A 12,114-nucleotide genomic window follows, 5' to 3' on the forward strand; every position below is an offset into this window, starting at 1 on the left:
TTAGTTAAAATTTTTGGGCATTGGGTAGCGTCCTGTCCAGGTAAACAGAGGCATGTTTCATCAGACTGGTCAAACTGTAAGTGGCATCGTCCCTAATTGGGACCCCAACTAACTCATAGACCCCTGCACAAGATTAGAACCCTAGACGGGAGGACTGAAGTCCCTGGTAAACACCAGTCAACAAAAGCACATCATGCTACATACGGACGCTACTGGTAGAGCTGCAGGAACAAGACATGGGGACATGGACGCCGTCGGAAAACATTGTGGAGACATGGAGTTCATAGATATGTCAAAGCATCCTTGTTTAAATGAGGCAATTTTTTCCCTGTAACTGTGATTCTATCTCGGAAATTTATCATGTAAAGACTTTCCAAATGACTAAACAATGAACATTGATGTGGATTCCGATATATCTTACAGGCATCAGAAAAATGGAACGAAGATGGTACATTCGGAAAACAGTTAAATATATTAATAACAACGAACTGAACAATTTACAAATTTCTCAAGAAAATGTTTGCTTCGGGCAAATTTGATTATTTGCTCTTGCAGTAAATACCAGTGAGAATCCAGTATAGTGGGAATACACAAACCCAAGTGCAAATTTTCACAAACATCAATCTCTCTTTGTTCTCCAATTCGGAGAGCATATCTAAATGAAAAGCATGTATCAAACAAAACTCAACATAGAAGTGTGCTCATCCTGGAGCACTAGGATGAGTAGCGCTGGAAATAGTGCTGATGTTTGGCGTTATATGCAGCAGGGAGAATTAAATAGAAATATTGATAGTCGTTTACTCTATAAAAGTTTAAAATTCTGATTTCCTTGACGGAAATCAAGCCTGCATCACTCGCAGCTATTCAGTGTTAATATTACCCACTTATATAGCTTTGATATACTTTAGCTCTTCATACTAGAGTTGCTTGAGTGAGTATACAGGACGTGAAATTTCAACTTCTCCAGACTCTGCACCTTTCTGCCATGTGAAGGAGTTCCCAGAGAGATTTGCATTTCAAGCAGAGTGCCCTGATTGCAACAGAAATTTTTGTAAGTTGCATCAGGATGTCTGGGTTGCCCAGTTCCAAACTTTAAGTTCACCTGTTGCATCACCGGTGAAAAATAATCCACCAGGTGCAATCTGGAATGTTCGAACCTCGTTTCTTGAGAATATTCTACCTCGTTCGCTGAACCTGAGACAAAACCCATAAATGTTAACATGCCAACAAAAGCCATTACGAGAACATTCAAGCACAGCATGATTGATAATCTCTACATACCAAATGCAAAGCTAACATTGTGATAAAAAATCAGTGCCTGAAATATATTTTAAACGGAATCGGAACATTCCAGAATTTAATCTTCTGGCATTCTTCCAAAAACAGAATGGCTTTTCCCAGCCATTATCCAGTATTTTAGTGTGTGATTTTCCACATTTATCAGATGTTGACGAGGCCAATAACGTGTAAAACATTGAAATTTTGCACAAACCTTAACCATAAATAAAGAGAATTAAAAGGAAAACATATTCAAGGATATTCAAGGATTAAGATTCGTTCCTATTCTTCATCCATTTGTTTCTTTCTTCACAGTAGGGTCGGTTATCTAAACAAGTTTATTACCATTACGAATTCAAGATTGCATAAAAAGATGTCTTTTACTTTTTTCGCATTTAAATTATTTCATATATATTGAAGGCCACCATCTTCACAAGGGGTTTTTCGCTTGTTTGTTTTGAATATGAAAGTAGCTAAGTTTGCCTTCACAAGTTTGGGAGCTTTTCATGTGCGGCAAATGTCAGTGGCCTGCTAGACAGTTACTAATAAAAGGGAGGTTATGTGTCTGCTGTATCATATTCTCTTTGATGGTGCAAGCTTCCTCCATCAGATCATTTGACAAGATTTATGGAAGACAATGACAGGATGAAAATACCACAAGACTGTCATTGATCAAAGTCCATAGGTGATGCAGCGTGTATGTCAAGATTTGGAAGACTACGTCAAGATTTGGAAGACTACGGGAGGACAAAAATACCATGAATAAGGCTGCTATTGAATCAAAGTAAACAGATTATCATTCACTACAGTGAATGGCAACCTGCTTAATGTGGTGGCATAGTTAATGCATATCACTATTTTTATTCTGCTTAGATATTCTATGGAAAGAAATGAAAACAAAAAATTATCCATGCAATACTTAACCAAATGAAGTACTAATTTGACTTAGGGCAGAGAAGAAAGATTATATAAGTCATTGAGGAAGATGATAGATAATAGTTAGCTACATGTCCCCATTACATTTTTGCACAAAGCATTTAATTCAACGGTAGCAACCAGCCTAGTTTCCATGGTATAGTGGCATCCTCTAAACCATATCATACTACAAAGGCCTTGTATTTTAAAATGAAATAAAAGCCAACCTTCACCAGACATTGTGAACAAGGCAATCTGGTGCAATTGTAGAAGGTCCAACATCCTTTTGATGTGCAATATTTAATGCCCCTCTTGTATTAGCACAAATCCTTGTTCTTGGTTGTGTTAAAATCCAAATATCTATAGTGACTTCAAAGACTTTGTTGAAATATGTAACTAGGTTCGATCTTCATAATGACATATGTAATCATGATTTTATGTATTTAATTAAAAGAGAAAATAAATTTATTATTGTTGTTCTTGAGGCATGGGTTTCATGCTCAAGGAAAATTTATTTTAGGTCAAGCACCCATTGAGCGCTTTTAGGTTTGACATAAAGTCAATTGAGTCATTGTCATGTATGGAAAACCATTTGGGCATGTTACATATTGTAAAGAAAATTTATTTAAGTAAAAGTAGAGTCAAAAGACCCTCCAAGACCTCGTCATGGCGCAAAGATCAAGCCAGCCTAAAAATAGCAATTTGTACCCCTCAAAAGCCTATATATAAGAACTCGACCTCATTTGGACACTCTCAAGCAAGTTCGATCTCCTCAAGATAGAAGTTGGAAAAAGACGAAAAAGAACAAGAACAAGATTGAATTTTTGGGCCTCTCTCTCTTGTGTTAGGGTTTCTACAGTCACAGGGCAAGACAAAATTCTGAAGTTGCATCTAGGTCAAAGCTGTGAAGATGCAGCTAGGTCGAAGTTGTGAAAGGTTGACGCTGTGAATCTACTAGGTTGAAGTTGCAGAAATTGTTGTTGGGGGTCAAAGTTTGTTTCTGGAAGCTGTGTAAGGAAAGTTCATCAAGAATGAAGGTTGACTTGGTCTTGGAAGGGTCTTGATCAAGGGTTATTAGTCTTGGAATTCGTCAATTGAAATTCTATAAGAAGAGGAGTTCTTGGGAGTTTTCCTCTCAAGAGGAGAGGTTTTTGCCTTGTCTGATAGCCTATATCTTGTGTCCTCTTGTCTCATTGTTCTTTATTGTTTGGTAGTTGTTTGATGATAATAACACAATAATAATCAAGTTGAAGAAGCTAATCAAGATAAGTAATAAGACATCACAAGCAGTGATCAATTTAAGAGAAATCACCTAATCTAGCTGCCCCTAGATTTCTCAAGAGACTTCACATGATATTGAATTCCTATTGGTATGAAATGCCCTCCAATGAAGCATGTTGAGTTTCCAATATATCAGAGAATGAAGTTACCACGAGTGAAGATTAAAAGAAAATATAAAGAAATCCATACACAAATGTGAAGGCCTATCCATTTCATACTAGTTGGAAATCCATACCTATAGACATTGCAATTCCATTTAGATTAATTTGAGAGAGAAAGAATAACGAAAACAGCGAGTAAAAAGTTTCCTGCAAGCACTTAAAAGAACACCAGTTCTCATAATTTTGATTGGTACAAAGAGACAAGATACAGGTCATTTGAGTAAAATGATCAATACGCACTTAAAAGAACACCAGTTCTTATCATTTTGATTGGTACAAAGAGACAAGATATAGGTAATTTGAGTAAAATGATCAATACCAATGCATAATATAGTAGAAGAGATACAAGCATACACACACAGAAAGGAATGTATAATATAGTAGAAGAGATGGAAGTAGTGATGTAACTCACGAAAACCCAATCTTTATAAAGTGACGTGAAGATGAGTTGATTATTGTAGCCAGTGACTGCTCAAATGTCAAATCCAAATTTCCAAATGATATATTTAATAATTTAAGGTTTCAACAAAGTTTTCATACAAAGGCGATGAGCTTAAAACGTAATTAATACCATATCTTCTTCATCAATCTTTCTTTCAATGTTCTACCGAGTATTTATAATCAGAGAAAATGTGAAGAAGAAACATGTCTGAGGAATGTGTGGAGACACCCCCCAAATTTTAAAAAATGTCAAGGGAAATGTTCAAGTCCTTGAAATGTATGAAATCCTAAAAAAATTAAAAATATTAGAAACAATTACAAGTCACAAACAAAAACAATGAAAGCCTAAAATAAATATTAATGACTTGGTATTTTTCTTTTGTGTTAAAACAAAATTGACATTTTCTAAGGCCGCTGGGAAAAATCATGGGGGGTGCACAGGCAACCCTCCTCTTTTGAAAGGGGATGTCCAAAAGTCCTCCCCAAAAGAGAAATGTCCCCCGATGAGTTTCCTTCTCCCAAAAACATAGTAAGTGTGTCAAACACAACACCCACCCACAAAAGCATGTCCCCATGTAACACTACTTTCAAGTTTTAACTGATCTTTAATGTCTACTTTTAACTTGTTTCCAATTTCCTCATTTCATCATTTTTGGATTACCCATTTAGGAAAAACGCAGATTTTCACTGTTGCAGACATGTAGGAATTTGCATCTATGAATGATTAAAACTACAGAAGAAAACTGCAGAACTATTCGGAAAATGCTCAAAACGAATACCATGAACTTGAGTGCATATTATACTTACGATGGCAGGTCATAAAGACGCACAGTGTTATCATTGCAAGAACAAAGCAAAACAGGCTTGGCTTGTTCATCGTTCATTCCACAAAGCGCAAGAACACCCTGTGAGAAGCAAAACAAAAATAGTAACAATTTTACTCAATTCCGAAAGCCAAAACATAATCCTAGGATTATACAATATCTAGATAAGATTATTTCAGTCAATTCACACACCATTAACAGCAAAATAACATAGATATGACCTAGAAACATTGCCAAAAAAAAACATTAAGACAGAAAAGTTCATTTTACAAAATATTAGACAATCTATGTAGATGAAACAACAAGACCGAACTCTTAACCCTATAAGTTTTGAGAGGGAGTCAGGTAGCTCTCTCCATCTCAGAGATGTCCTCTGTGTTCCAGGCCTAAAGAAGAATCATGTTTCAGTGGCTATTCTGGAGGACAAGGGTTATGATGTCATCTTTAGTAGAGGTAAGGCTTACCTCAAGCAGTTAGCTTCTGTATGTGTGAACCAAATAGGTGCGAAGACGAAGAATATGTACAGGATGCAGGTTGAGATAGGCACACCCTTAAGTAGCAAGGCAAGGAGTACGCAGAGTAGAAACATGAGAATTGAGGAGAGCAGAGCTTTGAGGGAGTAGAGTGAGAGCAAGTTGGAGTACCTGAGGAGGAGCTACTCGCTCCCAAGTAGTAGCCTCAGTGAGTTTCACAGATTGAGTCTTAGTCAGGTGACAAGAGGGCCGCTCAGGAGGAGAGACCAAGACGAGTGGAGGCAACCATTTAGTGACTCCCAGCCAGTGTTGATAATATCGGTATCGGGAAAATATCGGCGAGGGTCCAGAAAATATCTTATCGGCAAGCATAAAAAATGCATAATATATTCATTTTTTTCAGATTTTTAAACATATAAAGCAATAACAACATGAAATAAACACATTGGCACATAAATATGAAGAAAACACTGATATATATGATGTCAAATAGAAATGATACATCAAAGGCGATACCAAATCCTGCTGATCCTTGATAATTGTCCATTCAAGGACTCAAATGTGGAGAACCAATACAAAATAACATCACATATATAAAAGTATCTCATCATCATGAGTTATATGTAGCACAACAAGTAAAACTAGCAACTATCTATCTGAAATCACTGCCCTCTCCCCCTTTTACGGGAAAACATGATGGGCTGTTTGCCAGGCCTGCCCCTAGTAGTAGGAGGCCCTGACCCTGCCTCTGCACCTAATGTCAAATAATGAGTGCTAGGTATGGGGCTATGCTCTCCTATATCTATAGCAGATGGTGTTGATGCTGATGCTCCCGCAGTGTCCGCCTCCTCCTCCTGCTACTCCTCTGAGTATTGCTGCTCCTCTGACTCCAAGTCCTCCTCTTGCTGCCCCTACTCTAATAGATCATCTGCCACTGGCTCTAACCATGAAGGTGACTCCTCCAAGAGGGGCTCCTCAGACTCCACCCTCCACGGAGACAATACATCAATATTGTCTAAGCTAAGTCACATGACAAAAGGACACGAGACACGGAGGACACATAAATACGAGTATTCAATACGAAACACAATGACCTGGAAACAAGACACGGGGGACACGTTTTATATATATATATATATATATATATATATATATACCAAAATATAGTTTTTTATCCATATTAAATTGCAGGTTGCAGCTTATCTAATCAAATTAAAATATAATTACTTCTCAAAGTTCATAGTTCACTTTAAAAAAATAAATAGAATCAAAATTTACTATTTAGAAATTAGAATGTGATATGCTTGGTCTTGATTCTTGAATATTCAATGTTCATTGTTCATGTACAACTTACAAGCACATAAGAAAATAACTAAAGTCTAATCCTATTGATTTCCTCTGCCCCTCTTGCGAGAAAATGCCACAGCTTTCCCTTTCCCTCTAGATGTAGATGCTGGTGCTGGTGGAGTTGGCAGTGGAGTTTGCTATTCTCTAGAAGCTGAAGAACTAGAAGTAGGAGCTATAGGAGGTAGACCACGTCCTCTACTGGTGGCAGGGGTAGCCCGGGCAGGTGGTGTCACCTGGAAACATTACAATCTCCCAATCCTGAAATCCTAAAAAACTGATAAGTCTACTGCATTTTGAATGAAATCTAAAATTCTAATTTCTCCATATGAAATCCAATGAGGTCGGAACCACTCTCAAACATCCCGAGTCATTTCATGGTAATGTTAAAAAATTTAAGTAAAAGGATGAAAATGAAGATTAAGGAGAATGTCACTTTTATTTTAAGAATTTAACATTACCATGGATAGCATATCAATACTAGGGCCTAGAACGCTCAAACCCTCCTTGGCAGCGACCACATAGCTCTCCCCTTCCTTCTCCAGCAATCAGAAATGAAAATGATATGAAAAAAAACCAAAATCGGATTTTTAGAGGCCGTGCAGAAATTTTTTAGTCACCGGGCGATATTTTCGATTGTCGAGCGATATTTTCCGAAATATCGGCGATATTTCGGAAATCGCGCGATATTTTCAAAAGCCGAAAATATCGCGATATTTTGTCAGCGATATATCGGCTCGCGAAAATATCGCGATATTTCCGAATATCGCCGATATCTCGATGATATTATCAACACTGCTCCCAGCCAATGTGGAAAAAGTCGAAGTCAAGATTAATTCGGCAAAGTTCCAAAAGTTGAAAATCTCTTTAAAGTCGGGAGTTTTTTGAAAAAGTCAGCAAAATTAAAAAACACAATTATTCATTTATTTTTTATTTTTTTAACATCTAGAGTATCCACAACATCAAATAACTGCATTTCCACATAAACATGTAAAGAAAACTAATATATAATATGTTTATGAAGTCTAGTGCTCCATCACATATCAAAACAGTGAATCAACTCCTAAATCTTGAGTCATGTCTGAGTCTCAACTCTCAAGAGTCAAAATATCAACAAAAAATATAATAAATGTACATCATGAGTCATCTAAAAGTCATAAAGCAATCAGTCACTGAGATCCTCTTCCCCTTTTATGGGAATAGGGAATGGCTTTGCCTTTTCCTCTAGAGGAAGAAGGCCCTGCCATTGGGGATACAAATGGACTTAATCGTCCTCTAGAAGCCAATGGAAGAGGTGGCCTTTGTCCTATGTTGCTGCTGCCCATCCTAGATGGTGTCACCTCCTCTAAATGTTTTGAGCACAAGATAAACTCCACGGTGGCGGTTTTGAGGCCACTGACACGCATCCTAGTGGGAAGAATTGAGGTCATCTGTCATCCACTCTTCAAGTATGAAGATCTAGTGGGAAGACATGAACAGGCATTTAGAATTTGCCATCCAACACCTCAAATTTACACTTGGCAGCATGCCAGCAGAATTATGAAGGAACAACAGACTAAAGAAGAGATGAGGAACCCTTCTGATTCTCACCAGACAACCCAAAAAATATTCCAGGAAATCAAAATGTCTTCAAGGTGCCTATAGATTCCCAATGGATGGTAAAGTATGTCCTCATGGGATTCTTGACGTAACAAACAACAACCTAAAGACTTTGCATCAAGATTGCCATCAATGAATGCTTCCATTCTCTGAAGGATACCTGCCAACTTTGGAAACACATGTGCGCTTCCTAGAGAAAAAGTTGATAGCAGAAGCATGCTCTGGAGACAAATAATTACCTGAACTACCTGCTCCAAGTGATAAGGACCAACTGATTTGGAAGATGGAATCAGGGCTTTGCAACAGTTCAAAGCAACCAATCAAGCAACACATTCCCTATGTTTGTTGGACGAAAATGTTGCCAACTTAGTTAAGCATTCTGATATTTCTTTTAGCTGTTTAATTTGGGATAGCCTTAAACTTTTCTTACGAAAACATATATATAGGATTCAATTTGATGATTAGTTTGCTAGTTTAAAGATTATAGTGGGCTCTATGGGTATGCCCAGTAGTCCTTTCAGAGTTTTGAAATTTTTTTTATTTTATTCTACTCTGTAATCAGTAAATATCAAATCCTAAAATTGAATCTATGATATGATCAAGCATGGTAAGGCAGAGTCTAGCTAGTATGGACAAGGATTGGGACTGATGTTGTCAAGCAAAGCTTTTTTTGGCTTTATCATCAAACAAAGAAACTTTAATTTTGAGGCAATGAAGCCAGACTGTGACAATGCACACTGTTGTATGTTAATATAAAAAGTATTTAATTTACGAAAACAAGGACAGAATATCTGGAAATCCTCCAACCTATCAGGGATGCCCCTGACAAAGTCACAAAATTTCTTTCATGCCTCAACATTCCCCTACCACACTGGTGGATCATACTAACATCCAAACACCTTAAAATTGTAGAAAAAACACTATGTCAGCAAAAAAACACTTTTGCCGACTTTTTGAGGTGGCCTCTGTCCTATCTGCGGCCTGGGGGGGAGGCCAACTTTTTGGGTCGACTCTCGATTAAATCGGGATTATAACGATTAAATCGCGATTTTTTCCTTTCTGAAAAAGTCGCCAAAAAGTTGGGGGATTAAATCGTTTAGTTGAAAAAATCGCATTTTTAGGATTAAATCGCGATTTTTTGCAGACTTTTTCCACACTGCTCCCAGCACAGGGAGATTTTGAGCCAAGTGGGAAAACGAGTTGTTTGAGGAGGATTAGGGGAGAGTTGGACCTCCCAGTACCACATTCCGACAAAGTAAACAACCATAGAGATATACGGGGTACATGGCATTTAAGACTGAGGTGATAGAATTAGAGCCTTCCTGTTACAAGGAGGCAACTTCTCAATAGGTTTGGTGTGTGCTATGGTGGAAGAGTACTCTCCTGTCATGCGGAATGATGTTTGGGAGATAGTGCCAAGACCAGATGGCAAATCGGTTGTTGGATCGTGTTGGGTATACAATATCAAGCATGCAACAGATGGACATGTGGAGTGTTGTTTTTCCATGATCCTGGTGTCCAGGATAGAATCTTAGATCATTGATGGTACCAAACCAAGAATCACAACGAAGCTACTTTGCACAGTGGAACAATATAATGCAGTAAATCAATCATGTGCATAATAAGAACAATATATGTAACCCAGCGTCATTATATTATCAACATATAATACAACTATCTAGGGCTCACGTACTAGGGATAATAGCCCTCATACATCACTAGTACAAGATACAAGATAAAGATACAATGACAATCTCGTTGATCTAGTGCACAATCACAGCCTTTATGTCGTATCTCGTCCTGCCAGTCCTTTGCTCCCAATCTGCAACAATCACAACTCTACCTCTACCAATAAACCAAGTCCATCTGGCCATTGAACACGAATCCACCTACACTCATGTTGTTCATAAGTCCATCTACACATCTAGACTTCGTTTGAGTGATTTGTGAACAACTCCCTCTACCCATTACTGCTCCTCAGCTACTCAGGGTCTTCTTCCCACTATAGCTTTCCATTGCTACTATATGAAGCCTAACATAGGGCAGGAGGGCTGCCACCTATCACCATCACATGTCGCTTCTCCAATGATAAACACGGGTTGTCAAATCTGCTCCTCTAGTTGGCCAATCCTTGAGCTCTAAACTACCTCCTCTAGTAGCCTCTATTGTCCATCAAGGAGCTACTCATAGGTTCAATCACTTCACCCACCTTTAGCTGTTAGACTCCTTTATGACTGCTGATCAAGGGTTACTCTTGGGTCACCTACACGTTGCCCTCCAACAATCCCAAGGTACCCGATACTTATGTCCACACTAGGAACTACATCCACCTAGCATCCAAACAACACAAATATACCACATTACATACCTTTGCATGCTCTAAGGGTTGGAGTCTTCTTCTCTGCAATTTTGGTCACTGGTTAGGACACAAGCACAATCTGCAACAACACCCTATTCACACCCATCAAACCCTCTATTGACTATGACCTCCCTTCAAAGAGTCCCTCCAACAATTTGTTGTCTTCTAGCCTTCTTTTAGGCTTCAAAAGTGAACCATACAACCTCTTGTTCAAGAATAATACACTGCGGCCTCCCAGCTGTAGCTTCTCGGCCTCCTGAACAGGATACTCAAGGCACGGGGTCTGGTTGTAAGTGTCCCAATCAAGTACAACTTGCTTCTAGGAGAGATTTACTAGAAGGATCATGCCCAACACAATATTAAATCAGCCCTCATGCAAAGCGACAACCTTCTGTTCTAGGCTCGAACCTATAAGGGAGATAAATAACCACAAAACAATCCCAAACTCTTGTCCTCTCACTCCTATAGCTTCGTTGTCTCATATAGGTATGTTTTCTATGCTTGAATGCACATGGGATGAGTGAGGAATGACCTCCAATGTCACTCCTTTATATATTAACTCATGTGGTGTCAAAACATAACTTGTGGCACTCTAAAACAACAAGCCAACCTCAATTAGGTGCCACATTAACCCACAAAAACATTAAAAAATTCATATCTCATCATAGACAACTCGAATTTGAGTGATTTTCGATGCTCCTAAGATGCTCTATCACCTCAAATCATCACATGTCTAGTAGCCCTCAGTGATTCACACCACACGCTTGGGTGCAAAGCCCACACCTTGGGTTCCAAGCCCACAATGCCCTATTGTGGTGCTCCAACCTCCAAACCCTAAACCCTAGGGCTTGGAGTACCTCCCAAGCTATCAAAAATCAACACTCCTTAGCGAGGGAGGTACTTCCAAGACTAGGAAGTAGCTCATCATCATCATCACTACTCGCAACACTCACCCAACTCTTGCCGCTCACAACTGTTGGAACATTGTAATAATTCCAACCACCTTTCACCAACTACTAAATGTGAGTCCCACGGCTTCTAGATGTTTCCTCTAGCTTCTTGAAGAAGCTATCACCACCGACAATGCATACAGTCCAAAAGCTTCCTCATCATGTATAAAAATCCTTCTTTGGCAATGGAAAGTTCAAGTTCTTCAGTGTTCAGTTCACTTACTCTGATTTGGTATCAAAGCCTTGACGTTGACCGATTTAGAGTGTGAGTTATTTTCCCGTGTGCAGCTAGTGTGACAAATAACTGAGGGTGTGGCGCAAACTCACTGAAGGTGCATTGAGAAGTTTGTTTGACACGTGTAAAGGCTCTGATTAAGGGCATATTGGTCGAAGGTTGACACTGTTGCATTGATGTGTATGAAGAGTTTTGTTGTTGCGTAGACTCTAGAGACTACTGAGTGTGATTGAGGTGTTCAAGCCACGAGAGGA

The 12,114-nt window shown here is 38.7% G+C and overlaps 1 protein-coding gene across 2 annotated transcripts in view; it reads right to left on the bottom strand.

Annotated features, from left to right (window-relative positions):
• Nucleotides 1–453: 453 nt before the first annotated feature.
• Nucleotides 454–12,114, bottom strand: part of LOC149218216 (zinc finger CCCH domain-containing protein 17-like) — a 112,367-nt gene continuing 100,706 nt past the window's right edge. For both annotated transcript variants that reach the window (XM_089383850.1, XM_089383849.1), the window contains 2 exons: nt 4,884–4,981; nt 454–1,194 (listed from right to left, as the gene is read on the bottom strand). In XM_089383850.1, the coding sequence (XP_089239976.1) occupies nt 1,062–1,194; nt 4,884–4,981 (231 nt within the window). In that variant the 3' untranslated portion in view covers nt 454–1,061. The remainder of the gene's footprint in view (nt 1,195–4,883; nt 4,982–12,114) is intronic.

The sequence above is a fragment of the Pinus tabuliformis genome, chromosome Q (genome assembly GCF_031772625.1).
Source record: "Pinus tabuliformis cultivar Carrire ecotype Pingquan chromosome Q, CPIR1, whole genome shotgun sequence".
Lineage (NCBI taxonomy): Eukaryota > Viridiplantae > Streptophyta > Pinopsida > Pinales > Pinaceae > Pinus > Pinus tabuliformis.